Source organism: Staurois parvus, unplaced genomic scaffold (genome assembly GCF_062004578.1).
Source record: "Staurois parvus isolate SC_StPar_1 unplaced genomic scaffold, SC_StPar_1.0 ptg000770l, whole genome shotgun sequence".
Classification (NCBI taxonomy): Eukaryota; Metazoa; Chordata; class Amphibia; order Anura; family Ranidae; genus Staurois; species Staurois parvus.
This window is the reverse complement of record NW_028318566.1, coordinates 253,604-272,825: the sequence shown is the minus strand read 5'-3', so window position 1 is coordinate 272,825 and position 19,222 is coordinate 253,604. Positions and strand designations below refer to the sequence as shown.

Genomic DNA, 19,222 nt, shown 5'->3' with positions numbered 1-19,222 from the left:
TGACAGCCATTCAAAGTTTATTTAGATCTTTTATACTGAATACATGACCATTGGGTGATTAAAAACATACATATTATCAACTCAGTAAGATAAAAAAAAATTAATAAATTATATTGTGATCAATGTTGGCCATTGAGGCCATCTAGAATAAAGGTACACACGAGTTCATACACCATATAGCTTTTAACAGTTTGCCTTATCTGAAAAGACATGTGTAATCTCAGTAACATGTCTGGTGAAACAACATATAGCATTTAAATCCATGAAGATCAACTATATAAAAAAAGTATCATGATATTCTTACAATACACAGTGAACTGAGAAGATGGCTTATAAAAACTTGCTTTATCTTATACTATCCGCCAACAGCAGAAGCCAAGGCTAACACAATTATCTAGGTAAAGGTTTCCCTACATGGTGAGAGAGGTCCTCGTGGCGTAACAAGCAAGTTGTGGTTAATATTTTAACACATGAATACGTTCTGTAAATCATAATGCAAGGCTCATTAGCAAGGCAATGATCACTGCATGGGAAGGGTCTGCATGTATGTACGATACAAAAAACATATGGCTACTAAATTATCAGCGGCTGATTTCCACGGACATACACTTAAGATGGAACATAAGACATTATTTTTAGAATTAGGTTGAGTGGAAAAGGGTTATAACCTCATTTTTGTTTTTTTACTGTTGTGTCTACAGTGGGGAGATTTCTTGTCTAGATGTTGGGTGGCACTAGCAAGAAAAATATCCTTAATGGGGGCACAAAGTGTGAAAAAAAACTGATGATTTTTAAACCCACCTCCATTCAATCCAAAATGAAAAGGAAATATTTTAGGTGGAAATACATATTATTTAATGAGGCAATGAACTATGATGATTATAAATGCAGTAATCAATAGCAACCCCATTTCTGATTGCTGGTTGATCTCTGTTATGCTGCTTAATGTATATAGGAGCTCACATGGTATGTGTAAAAAAATAGCGGAACATAGAAGATATCCATTTTTATTCAGGATAAAAGGTGCCTCCTGATACCCCAACTCCCCAGCAAAGTTTAATCACCAATCCACACTTTCTCACCAGCTACTTGCTGAAGAAGCTCTTCCTAAATAAGCTTCAGAGTATGATATGTGAGGTCATATTCTCCCCAATATGTGTAAGATTTGCTATGTTAACGTAAAGGAGTGAGGGCTCTGATGGAGTCGAAAAGGGTGACTATACCTTGCTGGCAGGGCTGATTAACAGGAAGCACTGTCACTTTTGTCCTGAATGGGCAAAGTAGCAGTGTTTCTTTAATACCTCAATAGTGCTAAACAAATGTAGGGACATTACAAATGGCACAAAATAAGAAACATCCTGTAACAAAAAACTGGGCAGCTTATCTTCTAAATTATTTCTGCTATTGGATAAGTAACTAGCTGTGTGATACAAGTAAAAACACATTCCTAATTAATTGTCAGATCTGGTGGGAACTTTTACATGAACAATTATAATTAATGCTAATTGTTTCACTATTAAAGTGCAGACTTTATTTAGCTAGGCATGTGCAATGTTTGGACAGCTTTCTGAAGTGAAGGAAGCAAAGAAGACATTCATTTGTTACAGTAATTGCAGCTTATACTGTTATACATGCTATTTAATGTGTACCTGTACTTTGGATATATAGGTTAAAACTAACCTCATCGGTTGTGTGCAGATACCCTCCAGTTTCATGCAAACGTTTGAGTCTTCTGATAGCCACATAGGCTTATCATGCCCACGATGCAAAGCAAGCACATCCTTATTGTAGCCAAGCCATCATCTTTGCATTGTGGAACGTGGTGTCTAATGAAAACCTAGAAGATGGACAATTTGGGGTTCTGGGGTGTAGCAGAGGCATACAGAAGGAAGTAATTGTACTCACCAGGTACAAGATTAACAACATATATGATTATTATAGCATAAAGGTTTGCTGAGAAATTCACCAAAATTATCTACTGTATGTGCTGTCTTTTGGGCTGAACTATTCCTTGTCTCCAATAGCAAGATCTTTCTGCCAAAATGTGTCAATACTTTAAAAAGCATCTGTTGCAGCCAGTGTTTCCATGGCTGAAAGACCCATACTGATATCCCTTGCCTACAGAATCAGGCTCTTAAGGTGCCAGTACAAACCTCCACTGTTCTATGCTGGCTCCCCAAAGTCCTTTTAAAGGCCCATTCCACTGTTTATGGATACATTAGTTTTCTCAAAACTGGAGCACATGTATTCTATGTGGAAATAACCAGGACTCTCAACAAGGTACCAAGTGTTGCATTGTGGTCTTGACTGTTATTCTGCAACAGCCCTTTGGGAAGCACTGGGGCAATGTGGAGTACCATCATATAAGAGGGAAGGTATGTACTTTCGCAAAACAATCTTTTCTCTTGTTGGTTTCTACTACTTTAAACGCCATTTTACAAACCCGGTTTGCTTCTTCCACTTGTAAAAAAAACTACCAAACTAATAGTGTAGTAATTTAGGGAAATTTGCCTACAGAGAAACATTGTTGCTGCCATTGCCAATCACTGCTACTAAAAATGCCAGTTACTCGGCAACCATGATGCCCCTCTTGTTGCAGTACACACCTTTCTCGATATTTCCTGACCTGCACATTTGCTCAGTAACTCAGGATGTACTGAGGCCAGGTGGTCAGCATACCGTTAAGCCAACTAGCAGTTTCAGAAGGTGGTCAGAAGATGGTCAGCAACAGCAGCCTTCAAATTTCTCTTGTGAGAGTGTTACTTTAACATAGCTATTAATTAGGTGCAATGCATAGACAAAAGTGAAAGTGCAGAAAGCATTAGCAATCACATTTCAGTCTACTGCAACCAAATGAAGAGGAGTCCTAATAGTTGATAGAGGTGACTGCATTCTTCACTAAATAAGCCTGTAAAGAGGTTAGACTGCTCTTATTGGTTGAAGGCCATGGATTTTTGTATTTTCTTCAACATAACTATGCAAATTGAATTTCAACCCCCTCTCTCGGTGTAAGCAATTCCTACCCCCTTTCTATATTTCTGCTTGGCAAATACAAGATGCAGGTCACATGTCAAGCTATGTATTACAATTAAATACCAGCATGTGAGTATTCTGTTGTAGAAATGGAATGTGATGACAACATCATTTTTAACAAGGCAAAGGAAAAATAGGAGAGATACCTGAAATGTTACAAATAACACAGTGATATAGCAGCAGTTTAGTGCATTATGCCAAAATGATGGCCTTATCTAGTGTAAATAAGTAGTTGGTAAACTAAGAAAGAAGAAAAAAAACATTTTTTTTTACAAATTTGTAAAAGTAAAAGGGGAAAAAACAGGAAAGAATAGAGCATGTAACTCAACATACAATGGATTGGGAGGTTTCCAGAAAAAAAAAAAAATAATCGGATACAATTCTGTATACCAATATATTGCACTTTAGCTACATGCCTATGACACAGTACTGACTGGCTACACTTTGGCAGCAGAAACAGGATCCTACAGTACATAACGTAGGCACAAGACAGACAAGCAAAGAGTCAGAGGAAAAGGCAACTGTTACTCCATTTTATCACACATTTGAACACCAGTGCCGTGTGTTGGTGCTGTATGTTCGATATAACAGGAGAAATCTGGTTAGGAGCAGGCAAGCACACAGTGATATGTTGTCGCATATAAGGAGAGTATAAAACTCATTCATTAAAACAAAAGAACATAAACATGCGGAGGTGTAGGCTGCAGTTACGTTTTTCTGCAGTGCAGGATTATTCCGAATAACAGTGCTTTCCTGAAAGCTTGCAGGGGTTACTGGAGGGAGATGCACAAAATCTGGAGCTAGGAGTAGCTGAAATTGGAACAGGTGATTAAAAACAATTGCTGTCTGTTGATTTAAGGGTCATTCCATGCAACAGTTTTATCAGTTTTGAGTAGATGCTGGTGGGTTAAATTGCATTTAGCTCTCAGAGACTCTGCTCTTTCTTCTTGCTGGAATTCCTGGACCTGCCTCTTTTAATCACATGCCCTCATTACTCCTTCTGCATACCTCAAAATCTGAACCAACCAAAGGAAAAGTGAGAACTCTTGATATTTGCGACTAGAATGAGGACTCAGATGTGAATAGTTTGCTTTTGTAGTTTCAAGATGCTCTCCAATTTAACTTCTAACATCTACCCAAAATTGAAACCCACTTTGGATGGAACAATCCCATTAGTCACCAGCTTCTGAATAACTTAGAAACAGATTTCATCCTGAGACAGAAGAGAGTTCATGCTCGCTGGAGGAACTGATTTGTCTTTCAACTTTTTTCTGCTTCATTTTCTGAACAATGTCCACTTTCTTCTCAAAGTAGCTGACCAAGGCTGGCTCAGTCAGCATGGAAGCCAGAATCTGTTCAAAAGAGATAGACCATTCAGCATCAATAGTGCTGCCATATTTGGGGGTTGCACTGCCAGCTTCACACCCAACTAACACTGTGTCGTCTGCAATATCCTCACACTGAAGGGAACTGGCGCTGACCATGGAGTAGGAGGAGACCGAGGTGTCATCCTTGGTTTCATCATCTGAGGTGGGCTGAGTGGGTGGGCTGTTTCCTTCTGGATTTTCACTTTCAATTCTCAGTTTCTGAAAGTCTTCATCCACATGTCCTGCTTGGGAGTTGCCAGGAACTGAGATGGCACCACTGGATTGATTATTTTCAGTAGCCCTTTGCTGCCTGTTCTCCAGGCTAGAATTATGCTCATCCTCTTCGCTTGAGGGCTCCCTGGAGACATTTGCCTGGGTGTCCTCTGAATTTCTCAAAGGAGGATTGCTGAATTTTTTCCCAACCTCGCCAATGCGTAGTAGGAGACTGGCAACTGTCGCTATTGCATGGTAGAGTTCCTGTTCAACTGGATCTTCACTAAACATGTTGTAGAAAGTCTTGCATAGCTCGATAAATTGTTCCTTTGTGGAAGATAACAATTAAGGTGAATACCAACAGAAAATATCAGAAAGATTTACATTTAAATGCTAAGAACTAGTTAAGTCTGAATTTCATGTCACATGACCTCAACACAACCCTATGAAGAACACATGGCTTAATTCCCACATTTATCCCATATCTAATGTGTTGCTTGCCAAAATGGTATTTTTACTTGCCTGTAAAATGCCTTTCTTGAAATTCATCACAGGACACAGAAAGGTTAATTTTTAGACTACTGGGTCATGCTCCACCTTCAGATGAATGGACACTGGGAAATGGCAAATCTTGACACTTTCCAGCATAACCTTTCCCAGTATTGCCTCAGTTTTGTCAGCAAGCAATATCAAACTGAAACCAGATGGGAGAGATCTGTGTCCTGTGAAGTACTCAAAGAAAGGGATATTATAGGCAAGTTAAAAATCCAGTTTACATCACAGGATACAGGAGAGTTAATTCTTAAAGCCGTCCATACGTGGATCGAAAGCAGGGACTGGCCGAATTTTGAACCATGTATGGCCAGGCTGGTTTTACACAAATCTATCAATTGACTTGTGTACAACCAGCCTGTAGCTAATAGCTAATCACTGTATTCAGATGGTGGTAAGTTTCCCCTTTGTCAAAATACAATAACTCAGCGGGAAGGATTTCCTCATCCACAATGAATGTGTGGATGGGGCAATTGGCTTTTTTTTCCCTTTACTCTGTTGGTTGAAACACAAAAAACAAAAAGAATCATGTATGGCCAACTTAAGGCTTTTATCTAAATCAGAATAATTTTTCGCTTCTGAGCAGCCTGACTTCTGGTACTCTCTTCATGATTTATGTACAGCACTGCCATGGTGTAGTCAGATTGGACCCTGACTTTCCTGGATAGACAAGCCCCACACAGTCTTTAGAGACTGGGCTTTCCTGCAGCAGACCACAGCCCTGAATTTGTAAAGCAGCCAACCCCACTAGCCAACTCACAGATGCAACCACCTCCCAAAATGAACGCCATCAGTGGGATCCAAGGCCATCGCACTTACAGACTTTCTTGTTATTCCACTGGGATCTGGATAATGTCCTGGGTGCTGCTAAGCTTTGCTATTTGCCAGTGTCCAATCACCTGGTGGTGAAGCATAACCCAGTAGTTTAAGATTTAAATCTCCTGTGATATACAATTTTAAAAATTATATTCTACATAGCTCAGTGAAATACACCCTATTGTTTATGAGGTTTCTGGGACTGCATGGGTAAGGAGTATATCTACATACATACATACATATATATATATATATATATATATATATATACACACATACATATATACACACACACATACACAATTGTATAAATTAAAGTGGTTGTAACCCTCCCCAAAAAAATAAAAAAACATTCTCCTGTCCCTTTAACCTACCTAGCGGTATTTAATATGTCAATATTTCTGTGCTCAAAGCAGTACATTTTTTTGCATGGAAATATGTCGTTTTTTTATTGGAGGCCTGTAATTTATAGGAATAACTCACTGAAATCTGTCTAATAAACATCCTGGGTATGATAAAATTTGAAACATGAAATCATAAATTATAATAAATAATCATAAAAAATAATAATATAATAATAAATTTAATTCAATAATATAATCAAACCAAAAACACTGAACTTTGAAACATAGTGCCAAGTTCGCACATCACTGAGCTTAGTCGCAAAATCGATTTCAGTGTCTGGTGACGAATTTCCCCACGAATCATTATCACTCAATTCTGCAAGTGGTTCTAATGTACTATCGCTGTTCTCTAGCTGGTCTAAAACCGCTTTTGACCTAAAGGGACGCTTTTTGGACGCCATGGACTTTTCTCAGTTTCCAGGCAGAAAGAACAGTAAAAATGCAGGCAGGGCACCGGACAAAGCAATAGGGACAAAATGTATGTGAAATGGTTTGATACAGTAATGTTTTACTATGTGATTTTAGCGTATTGAGTGAATGTCACTTTTAAAATTTTTGAATTTCCCACCGGTTCCGTCCCGACGCTCGCAGGAAACAGAACCCGGAAGACAGATGCTGGAGGAGATGGCCAGGGACACTGCAGGGGGGACATCGCGGGAGTGCAGGACAGGGTAAGTGAAACAGGGATCCCGGAACAACACTGTAGGATAATCCCGAGTGTAGCTCGGGGTTACTGCTTCTGGTACTGAAAGTTTACCCCGAGCTACACTCAGGAATACCGCCAGGGAGGTTAAAGCACAAGATACAGCACAGTTCTTTTGCGATTTCAATTGTCCCATTCTATGCTGTACAATAACTGGTACATCCTGCCTGTTCCTGTGTTCCCTGGTTTACACTGACCAAGTTTATCATGGCTGTTGATCCATGATACCATGGTCAGTTTATGTGCCTCTGTCATCCAGCTCTCTCCTCAGTGGTTCTCCCCCTCTCTCTACCTGTCACTTCTGTAGTCTGTGTGAGAGAACCTGATCTCATCTCCTCCACACCCCTCCTCTCCTGCTTTGATTGAGCTCCTATTCCTCTGCAGCTGCTCCTCCTCTCCTCTCTGTTAAACCTGCAGTGTTTACCAGAGTTTACTATCTTTGGAGACAGCAGCTAACAGGACAGTTTTCCTGCATTCACAATTTAAAGACCTATATTTATTTCAACTAAAAATTTCTAAATACTAAATTAATTATGTTTTTACTATATTACTATACAGTGACACTGATCATTTGATTATCAAGGCTAGGTTTCTTCAATCGATCGATCCTTCCTTCAATCGATTAATCAATCCTTCCTTCATTCGATCAATAAATCCTTCCTTCAATGGATTGATCCTTTGATCCTTATTTTGACTGATCGATTCTTCCTGTGATTGATCGACTCTTCCAGGGATCAACAGACCAATCCTTCTTGGAAATGATCGACCGATCCTTCCTTACTTTGATCCTTCCTGTGACCAACCAACCCTTCCTGGGATCGACCGATTCTTCCTTCGACCAATCCATCAACTGATTGATTGACCAATCCTTCCTTAGATCAATTGATCGTTCCTTTCTTCAAACCTTGCTTCTTTCAATAGATCCATTCTTCAATTGATCGATCCTTCGATCAACCGATCCTTCCTGTAATCAATCGATCATTCCATAACCAGTTCTCGCCCGGCCAATAAAAAAATGACAGCCGAGCGGGACTTTTGTCGATCCGGTCGGGCATCATATGATGTCCCAACGGATCGCCACCATGCTGCGGCAGGATCGGTCACCGGCTGTGCCCGATGGACTGATCTGTGTACCAGCCTGTTGCCGGTACCATGTGACCACTGTGACCAATGACAGCACGTCACATGAAAATTGTAAACAATGGATGGTTTCCTTTCATGCCATCCATTGTATACAATTGTGTTGCTAGCTGTGATTGCTCACAGTGATCTCATGGTACAGACTGGGCCAATCACAGCCCATCTCCTAGATAGTAAGCTCCAAGGAGCAGGGCCCTCCTATCACTCTTGTATTGAACTGTATTGTTACTGTATTGTCTCCCTTTATATTGTAAAGCGCTGAGCAAACTGTTGGCGCTATATAAATCCTGTATAATAATAATCTGTGTCATGTGATTAGCTGTGGCCAATCACAGCTAATCCCAATAAAAAACACTGAATGAATCAATTTCATTCAGTTAAATGCTTGCCTATAGCGGTGGAATTCATTGTGTGAATGTGTAAAAAAAAAAAAAAAAAAATACTGATAACTTCCCCAGAGTAGTACAATTGATACTATGGTAATATTACATTACTCTGGTCACAGTGTTTTATAAAACAAACAAAAAAAATGTACTAAAAAAATAAAAAATTGAGAAAAAATATATATATTTTTTTTTCATACAGTCACCAGTCAGTGTCCCTGATCACCACCACACCAGTTATATGATGACACTGTACTGCACTGGTGACAGCATGTAAAAAAATAAAAAAATGGTGAAAACATTTTTTTTCAATTTCTTTATTTTTCCAATTTGATGATAAAAAATTACAACTTCAAAAAACTTGCCATGCCTCTTACTAAATACCACAGACTGTCCACTTCACAAAAAGGGTCATTTGGGGGATATCTGTACAGTCCTGACATTTTTTGGCCTCAGGAAATGAGACAGGCCATCAGTACATCAGGATAGATCGATTTTTACATATATACCATAGTTTGTGGACTCTAACTTTCCTACAGACTTAATAATATAAACTTATTTGGGTTATTTTCACCAAAGAAATGTAGCAGTATACATTTTGTCTTACATTTATGAAGAACAATTTTATTTTTTTTCAAAATTTGCAAAGAAAAACTTTTATTTTTTTCAAAAATTTTCAGTTTTTTTAATTTAACAAAAAAAGAAAAAATCCAGTGGTGATTAAATACCACCAAAAGAAAGCTCTAGTTGTGTGAACAAAATGATAAAAATTTAGTTTGGGTACAGTGTTGTATGAATGCACAATTGTCATTCAAACTGTGAGCGCTGAAAGCTGAAAATAGGCATGGGCAGAAAAGAGGTAAAAGTGACCGGTATTGAAGTGGTAATTTGATCCTTTCTGCGATCCACTGACCAATACTTCCTGCGGTCAACTGACTGATCCTTTCTGCAATCGACCGACTGATCCTCCCTGGGATCAACCGGACGATTCTTTCTGCAAAGGCCCGACTGATCTTCCTGTGACCAATCCTTCCATTGATCAATCAATCAACCAATCCTTCCTTCAATCGAATGATCTTTCATTTGATTAATCAATCTTTCCTTTGATCGATCATTCCCTCCTTTTGTTGCTCGAGCCTTCATTTGCTCGATCCTTTGATCCCTTCCTTTGCAATCATTCCTGCCATTGATCGCCCGATCATTCCTGCAAATTATCGACTGATCCTTCTATTGATCGCTCAACTGATCCTTCCTGCGATCGACAGATCTGTTCTGTGAACAATTGACCGTTCCTTCCTTCTACATAATCCTTCCATTGATTGATCAATCCTTCCTTTGATTAACTTATCCTTCATTTGATCGATTATTTATTCCTTCTATGAAATTATTATTATTATACAGGATTTATATAGCACCAACAGTTTGCTCAGCGTTTTACAATATAGAAGATCCTTCCTTTGATCAACTGATCCTTCCTTCTTATCTTTGATCCTTCCTTCATTATTTTCGTGCTAATAATTTTTGCAATGTTATTTATCCTTTTCAATATAGTATAATACCTGGTTGACCTTGCCTGTTCTTGTTTTCCCATCAGTAAACCGACTTTCTGTCAACCTGCTCTCTCTGCAGCATCTGTATTTCCCTCTCTTCCCATCCCTTCCTGTCATTTCTGTGGTCTGAGTGAAGCTGATCCTCTCCCCTCCATTCCTAAAACTGAAACTAAACCAGTAGAGGATTGTGAGCCCCTCCCACTGGACTCCCTTTGCTTGGGAGTAAGAGCCTAGAAAACCATCTGCTGGGGAAAGGTATTCAGAGATTGTACTGCTGAAAACAAAAAACAAAAAAACAACAACACACTGCCCTTACTATTGCCCCATAACTAAACAATACAGCACACATAGAAATGAATCACTTCTATTAGAAAGCCAACAGCTCACTAAGAAAAAATACATATACAGCTTGGAGTTTGCTTGCATGTAGATTCTGCTGCTGATGTAAACTTTAAATCACTGGCAGCAAAAGGGTTAAACCAAGCAGATTATAATCACATACAGTACATCTGTAAGAAAATGCAGAAAAATACTGCCACTGCTGGCCTCCCTCATATAATCTTCATAGTTTTTTGAGGTCAGTGGTCTACAAAATATTGACGCAAGAGACAGCCAGAAAACTAAAATATTTTTTAAAAGATGTCAGTGATGGCAGCTTTCATGGTTTTCACATCACGATTCTTTTGAAAACCCTATAGTGATCCAAGAATACTAACAAATTTTACCTGATTCATTTTAGGCATGTCCTTTATAGTTTCTTTTTTCTGCTCCTTCTCACTAGCCCACATCCGTAAGTAATACTTGTAGTCAGTAGTGTTATTTGTTTTCTCCTCTGAAAGATGCAAATGATTATTATATCACATCAACTGTAAAATGATTTTTGGGTAATACTTATTAATGTTCAAATTGGCTAACCGTTTCTCTTCCATTTTTTAAATTTTTTTTTTTAATAAGAAGTAGAAAATGATTTTGGCCCATTCTTTTAGCCAGTTTTGCTCCAGTCTGTTCAGCCTAGCAGGGTGATACTGCTGCCTATTTTTAAATACTACCACAGATGCTCGGTTGGACCGAGTTGGAGCTTTGACAAATCCATTGCAGGACATTGTTTTGTTTTTGAGCAGCTCCAATTTTTTGGCTTGGTATGTAGGATGAAAGTTTTGGTGAAAGAAAAACTTCTGTCCAAGCTTAACTTTTTTTTTGGGGGGGGGGGGGGGGGATTGAAAAAAGTTTTCATGCAGTATTCATCTGTAATTACCACCATACATGCTTCTATTTTTAACAATTGCACAATTGAATAGCAGCCTCAAAGGATAAGGTAATCTTCTGACAAAAAATAATAAATGCACATTTTCTTGCAGATAAAAAAAAAATGTGCAGTTATTAGTGTTTGACTTTGGAGCCTGTGAAGCATTGCACCAGCGATAAACAGATCGCTGGTGCCATTCAGGTCTCCTGCAGACCTGTCAGTATATCTGCTTGCCCATACAGGATCTACGGGCAAGAAGATATACTGATAGGAAGAATCAATGAACTACCACAGTGCCGTGGCAGTTAATTGAGAACTACAAGCCACTAAGACTGCCGGGACTGGTAGTTTTCTCATTCACAGAGGACTGTTTTTAAAACATTTTGACAGCTAGCAGGGAGAGAAGATCCCCCACCAGCCAAAGCAGAGGAATGGGGGCCGGTCCATTCATAACATGTTACACCCTGAATATGGGTGTAACATGTTATGAAAGGTGAACTTATCCTTTAAAGTATAATGCTACCACCAACACACTTTTATATGGCAATGATTGTAATAGATGTGTGCCACACATATCACTTTTGACAAGTAGAGAACTTTCTTGGTCTCTGTGACAGATCCAACCAGGAGAGGGTCTTTTGGAGGGGACTGCAGGCTAGCCACTTGCCTACTGACCATGGGCCCTGGCATCCAAGGGGGCTCTATTCTTTGGGAGGAGTGTGCCTGGGGCGACCTTTGGAGTAGTTTTACTTTGGATTCAAGCCCATGTTTCCCCAAAACACATAGACTCTGAGAACTGGAGGACCTGGACACAGATTTGGGGCCTATGTGCCCAAACCAGCATTGCCTGCTTCAACCCCCCTCCTAGATTCAGAGGCTCCAAGCAGTCGTTAATGTAATCAGCTCAAAACAACCTAATGCTGAGGTCTCTTGCTGTAATCTGTTTAATATGGTGTGAAGTGGTTACGGTGTCTTAGTCCCATTGTTAATTGAGTAACCTATTGTTTCTGTATGTTGGCTAGTCCTCCAGGAGGTTCCTACATGATGGGGTTAGTCTTCCATCAACTTTACTTAATCAGTGTGCGATGTTTATCCCAATGTGTAATATTTGTGGTTTTGTTCATGTTGGGAATGCCCCTCTTTCTGAAGTGTATAAAAACCTGCATTTCTGTTACATAAAGGAGTTCCTGTTTGCACCTAAGCTAGCGTCATCTAGTTCTTGGTTGCAATGCCCAACTGTACTACCTTGGTCCTGTGTCCCAGCGGTGAAGAAGCATTTCTCTGACAGAAGTACCCAGGTGGGGTGCAAGGCGATCCGTCACAGTCTCAACTGACCCCAGCACTTTTTCCTACACATCCCAACGGATCATGCAGATATGGTATACTTGAGGCATGCTTTCATTTGGTTCTTTTTCTGTAAAGGCTTCTTTTTTGGCACCCTTTTATATGGGCCATTGTTATGCAGAACTCCTCATGGCTGACTGGTGCACCATTACTTCAATCTCAATCAACATAGACCTATACGGTAGTTAGGTTCATATATATTTGGACATAGGGACAAGTTTCATACTTTTGGCTCTGTATGCCACCAGAATAAATTAAAACGAAACAATCCAAATGAATTTGAAGTGTAGACTTTCAACTTTAATTCAAGGGGTTGAACATAAATATCAAGTACAAATTTTAGTAACTGCAACCATTTTTATACAGAGTCCCTCCATTTTCAGGGGCTCAAATATAATTGGACAAATTAATATAATCATAAATAAAATGTTAATTTTTAGGATTTTGTTGAGAAACCTTTACTGGCAATGACTGCCTGAAGTCTGAAATCCACTGACATTACCAAAGACTGGGTTTCCTCCTTTCTGATGCTTTGGCAGGCTCTAAACTGCAGCTGTCTTCAGTTGTTCTTTGTGGGTCTTTCTGCCTTTAATTTTGCCTTCAGCAAGTGAAATGCATCCTCAATTGGGTTGAGATAAGGTGATTGACTCAACCCAATTGCAGAATATTCCACGTCTTTTTCCTTCAAAAGCTCCTGGGTTGCTTTTGCAGTGTGTTTTGGATCACTGTCCATATGTACTGTGAAATACCATCCAATCAACTTTGCTGCATTTGGCTGAATCTGGGCTGACAGTAAACACTGCAGACTGCTTCTGTCACATCATCAATAAACAGCAATGACCCAGTGCCAATGGAAGCCATGCATGCCCATACCATCACACTGCCTCCACCATGTTTTACAGATGACACTGTGTGCTTTGGATCATGAGCTGTTCCAAGCCTTCTCCACACTTTTTTCTTCCTGCCATTCTGGTACATATTAATCTTAGTTTCATCCGTTCAAAGAACGCATTTCCAGAACTACAGAAAAATGGATGAAGCGCTCAGCCTTGAGGGTACTATATTATTTAACCTAATAAAAATACATATTACAAATTATATAACAAATAAGAATAAGGTGACTAGTGCATCAATCCAATATAAATGTGTAAACAAGCAGAAAAACAGCCAGTCTGCCACCAAGAGGCTAAAATTGGTACAGAATGTGCACACACTCGGTGTATACAAAGTGACCAGTGCTCACAAACCACATATATATGTTGAATACAACCTAAAATATAATTTAAATGTGCACACAGTGAACAACCACTCCATTAAAGTGACAAGTGTTGAAAATCAATCAATATAAAAATGCAATATATAATAAAGTGCAAAATGCCTGCTGACACTCTCTTGTGAAATAAATATATATAAAATATATATATATATATATATATATATATATATATAAAATGTGTGTTCTTCTTCCTCCACTTCAAATCTGTGCTCTAATCAAAGTGTCACTCTAGTGCGTAAATCCTCCAATGGCTAGAGTGCCTCCTCACCTCCTTCACTCGACCCCTAGGGGCCACAAATCATATAGTGATGTTCCACACCGATTGGACTCTCAATCATCAAGATAAACCTTTGTCCCAATGGCTCTACAATAACTCCTCTATCACATCGATATCCACTCAACCATTTAATGGGAAGACTCCGCAATGAGATTTTAGGGCCATGGATGGATAAAAAGAAAACCTTCCATAGTGCAATATGCTTATTTATTTAGATATACAAGCCGAATAAACCACTCACATGCTCCAAGTACACATCAAACGATGGGAAATACATTGGTACATTTTGTACCAATTTTAGCCTCTTGGTGGCATACTGGATGTTTTTCTGCTTGTTTACACATTTATATTGGATTGATGCACTAGTCACCTTATTCTTGTTTGTTATATAATTTGTAATATGTATTTTTATTAGGTTAATTAATATAGTACCCTCAAGGCTGAGCGCTTCATCCATTTTTCTGTTTTTTTTTTTGGATCCCAAGGTATAGGATTTAGATGATAGCAGCTTGCTCTGTTTCAAGTAACTCTGTGGAGCGCAGGAGGTTATCTACATAGCTTTTCCAGAACTGGTCTGGCATTTGTAGATTTTTTTTAGAAGTCTAATCTGGCTTTTCTATTCTTCAGGCTTATGAATGATTTGCACCTTGTGGTGAACCCTCTGTATTTGCTCTTGTGAAGTCTCCTCTTGATTGTAGACTTTGACAATGATACACCCACCTTTCTGGAGAGTGTCCTTCACTTGCCTGGATGTTGTGAATGGGTTTTTCTTACCATAAAGAGGATCCTGCGATCATCCACCACTGTTGTCTTCCGTGGACGTCCTGCCTTTTTATGTTGCTGAGCTCACCAGTGCATTTTTCTTTCCTCAGAATGTATCAAACTGTTGATTTGGCCACTCCTAATGCTGCTGCTATCTCTCTGGTGGATTTGTTTAGTTTTTGAAGCCTTACAATGGCCTGTTTCACTTGCATGGACAGCCCCTTTGAATGCAAGATGCAGGTTCACAGCAATAGATTCCAAATGCAAATACCACACTTAAAATCAACTCCAGACCTTTTACCTGCCTAACTGATGAAGAAATAATGAAGGAGTAGCCCACACCTGGCAATGAAACAGCTTTTGATTCAATTGTCCAATTTTTATTGGCCCCTTGAAAAAGGGGGATGACTATTCTTAAGAGCTGTAATTCCTAAACCCTTCCTCCAATTTGGATGTACATACCCTCAAATTAAACCTGAGAGTGTGCACTTTCAGTCCATATCCATAATATAACCAAAGCTTGAATATATTTTGATAAATACCTGAAAAAAACTAAAATTGTGCCTGTGTCCAAATATATATGGACCTAACTGTACATACACAAATGGCAACAATTTTGACTTAATGGACAAGAAGAAACCCAGAACTCAAATACAATTGTATAAATACCTTTTTTGTCTTGGGAGTCTCCATTTTCAGGTGTAGCCTCATTGCCTTGTCCATCTGAATCTGGAAAACAGATAGTGGAGTTGGAAAACAGAATTAAGGTTCAAAGGCTCATTTTAAAAACAAATGCACATTTTGTATACTAAACATATTCATAAACACACTGTACTCAATTCACGTGAATAGATTTTTTTTTTCTAGGAAACTGGTAATTTGTATTTTATATAGATTGCTTAGCATACAAATTAGCTACGTTCACCATATGTGGGCAACAACTATAACTAGACCACACTAGCTAGGTAATACTATTTCATCATCTACTCTGGTTAATACATAGTAGACAGTTAAAAATATGGTCACATCTAAATGTTTAAAAGTGATCAAGACACCTTAACCTATTATGATGGCACAATGGCTGCTTTATACACTCATTGGGTGGTCTGTTCCCACACAATAAAAATAACTAACCTGGGAACTCACTCTGTAGAATAAGATCCAGTTCGGAGAGAAAAGGAGATACTGCAGTCAGAAAGAGAGGGGACAAAGTTCAGGGTGGCAGGAGGACAAGAGAAAAAGAAAAGAAGGTGGAGAAGAAAAGATGGGAAAATCAAATAAAGATAACTTCTATTAAAGTGGACCTAACACAGCCTTAAAGGTGCCTAGAGTAACAACAGTGCTGGACCTAAAGAACCTGTTTTTGTTTTCAAACTGATCCCTTTGTCCATTCAAGGCAGAGGTTGTGCACAAGCCCTCAAACCTGTCACAAAGTCTAGATTAAGCCCCGTACATCTGACCTGTTATTATCATAGGCACATTTTGTTAAGTCGGGTCATGTACTTTATCGGACAGTGGAAGACAGAAATGTAAATCTCACCTAACCATGTTGCTTTATCACAAATTATACTACGTAGATACAATTTTATTCATTAAGGTAGTACAAAAACCAATAGGAGTGTGCATGTTTCAGTAATGAAAACATGTTTACAGCTTTAGTAACATGAAAATCTAATGCTGATCATAAGACTAAATTTTGATCCGTGTGTGGCCATCCCTGTTTGAGAGTCTATTGCTACATCAACTTCTGTCAAAAGGACAAACCAGAAGATGTATTGATCAGTGGCTGCAGCTGCTGATCAGTGTATTCTGACTGCAGACAGTCCCCTTGTCAGAACACAATATCCTGGTGGGGGGGGGGGGGGAATTTCTCCATCTGCCTCGTTTGTATGCATGGATGAATATGTACAGTTGGCTGGCTGAGCCAACTTTAGACATTTAGGCTATGTCTTAGTAACCTTAATAATATACATAAATTAACTGTGACGTTCACACTTAGCAAAATCTGCAGTTTTCTCTACATAAGGTTGCCAGACTATCAGGAGGGTGATAACTTAAGAGCACAAAAAATTCCTCCCTTGCAAAGTTGATCCACATTATTACATTGTAGATTGAGCAGAAATGAACTCTGAAAGCCAATGACAGGACTATAAAAACACGTATTTGAAGTAAATACAGTTGTGTTCAAAATAATAGCAGTCAGACATCACTAACCTGATCAATCACTGTTTTTGGTAGAAATTATATTTCTACATGGCAAATAATTTACTAGCAGGTGTAGTAGAGTAATAGAAATCCAACAGACCCAACAGTCATGACATGCATTCTGCTGATTCTGTGTAATTGAATCACTAATTGAAAGGGACATGTTCAAAATAATAGCAGTGTGGAGTTCTATTAGTGAGGTCATTCATTCTTTGAAAAACAGGTGGCAATTATTGCCCTTATTTAAGGAAGGAAGGCAGCAAATGTTGTACATGCTGGTTACAGTGCATTTCTCTCTGAAATTCTGAGGAAAATGGGTTGTTCCAGACATTGTTCAGAAGAACAGCGTACCTTGATTAAAAAGTTGATTGGAGAGGGGAAAACATATAAAGAAGTGCAGAAAATGATAGGCTGCTCAGCTAAAATGATCGCAAATGCTTTAAAATGGCAACCAAAACCTGGAAGACGTGGAAGAAAGCGAAAAACTACCATTCGAATGGATAGAAGAATAGCCAAAATGGCAAGGACTCAGCCAACAATCAGCTCCAGGAAGATGAAAGAAGGTGTAAAGTTACCTGTGAGTACTGTTACAATTAGAAGACGCCTATGTGAAGCCAAGCTATCTGCAAGAAGCCCCCGCAAAGTCCCACTGTTGAAAAAAAGACGTGCTGAAGAGGTTACAATATGCCAAAGAGCACATTGACTGGCCTAAAGAGAAATGGCGCAACATTTTGTGGACTGATGAAAGTAAGATTGTTCTTTTTGGGTCTAGTGGCCGGAGACAATTTGTCAGACGACCCCCAAACACAGAATTCAAGCCACAGTACACCGTGAAGACAGTGAAGCATGGTGGTGCAAGCATCATGATATGGGGATGTTTCTCATACTACGGTGTTGGGCCTATTTATCGCATACCAGGGATCATGGATCAGTTTGAATACATCAGAATACTTGAAGAGGTCATGCTGCCTTATGCTGAAGAGGAAATGCCCTTGAAATGGGTGTTCCAACAAGACAATGACCCCAAACACACCAGTAAACGTGCAGCATCTTGGTTCCAGACCAATAGATTGACGTTATGGAGTGGCCAGCCAAATCCCCAAAACTTAATCCAATAGAAAACTTGTGGGGTGACATCAAAAATGCAGTTGCTGAGGCAAAACCAAGAAATAGAGAAGAACTGTGGCATGTAGTCCAATCATTCTGGGCTAGAATACCTGTTCACAGGTGCCAGAAGTTGGTTGACTCCATGCAACACAGATGTACAGCAGTTCTCAGAAACAGTGCTAATACAACTAAATATTCATTAAGTGATTCAAAGGAAAGCAAAATCTTCAAACATTTTTCAGTTTATATAGTGGATGTTTGAGTTTGTATAGAAGAATACAAACACTGCTATTTTTTTTGAACAGTCTAATATTCACTTTTCTTCAATTTTTTTTAGAGGAACAACACAAATTTGATATATTTTTCTTCATGTTTTGATTTGGAATAGAATGTGTAGTGTTCCCAATGCATTTGTGTGTATGGAAATAAAACCTATTAGAAGGATTTTGAGCTTTATTCACTTTTTTCAATACACTGCTATTATTTTGAACACAACTGTATGTAGAGAATAGACATTTGTATTATTATAAATCCCCACTCCTGCATGATAACAATGCAGCCTTGATTATATGGGTAATTGTGCTAAACCTGTTAGAGAAGTGTCAAGCTTTATGACCATTTCATTATCTACCTGAGCTCAGTGCTTAAAACAGACATTCAAAAAACCATCAGATAACCAAAATGCTATTTAAGCATATCTAAAATCACTATATTTCATTTGTTTTGGATGGATTAGTGAAAGGTATAATCCTGCACAAAGGTTTTTTAATTTAATTTTTTGCTGCCTGTGTGCCATTCAGGAGATTCCCCTCCACTCACAGTCTTGAGACAACAGGAAAGGAGA

The 19,222-nt window shown here is 38.9% G+C and overlaps 1 protein-coding gene across 3 annotated transcripts in view; it reads right to left on the bottom strand.

The window, feature by feature from the left end:
- TBC1D9B (TBC1 domain family member 9B) overlaps positions 1-19,222 on the bottom strand; it is a 106,053-nt gene continuing 86,831 nt past the window's right edge. Inside the window, exons 19-22 of one of the 3 annotated variants that reach the window (XM_089654501.1) lie at positions 16,201-16,251; positions 15,736-15,795; positions 10,887-10,993; positions 1-4,940 (exon numbers count right to left, since the gene is read on the bottom strand). In XM_089654501.1, coding sequence (XP_089510627.1) covers positions 4,242-4,940; positions 10,887-10,993; positions 15,736-15,795; positions 16,201-16,251 — 917 coding nt within the window. In that variant the 3' untranslated portion in view covers positions 1-4,241. The remainder of the gene's footprint in view (positions 4,941-10,886; positions 10,994-15,735; positions 15,796-16,200; positions 16,252-19,222) is intronic. The other 2 variants (XM_089654502.1, XM_089654503.1) reach the window with 2 other exon arrangements.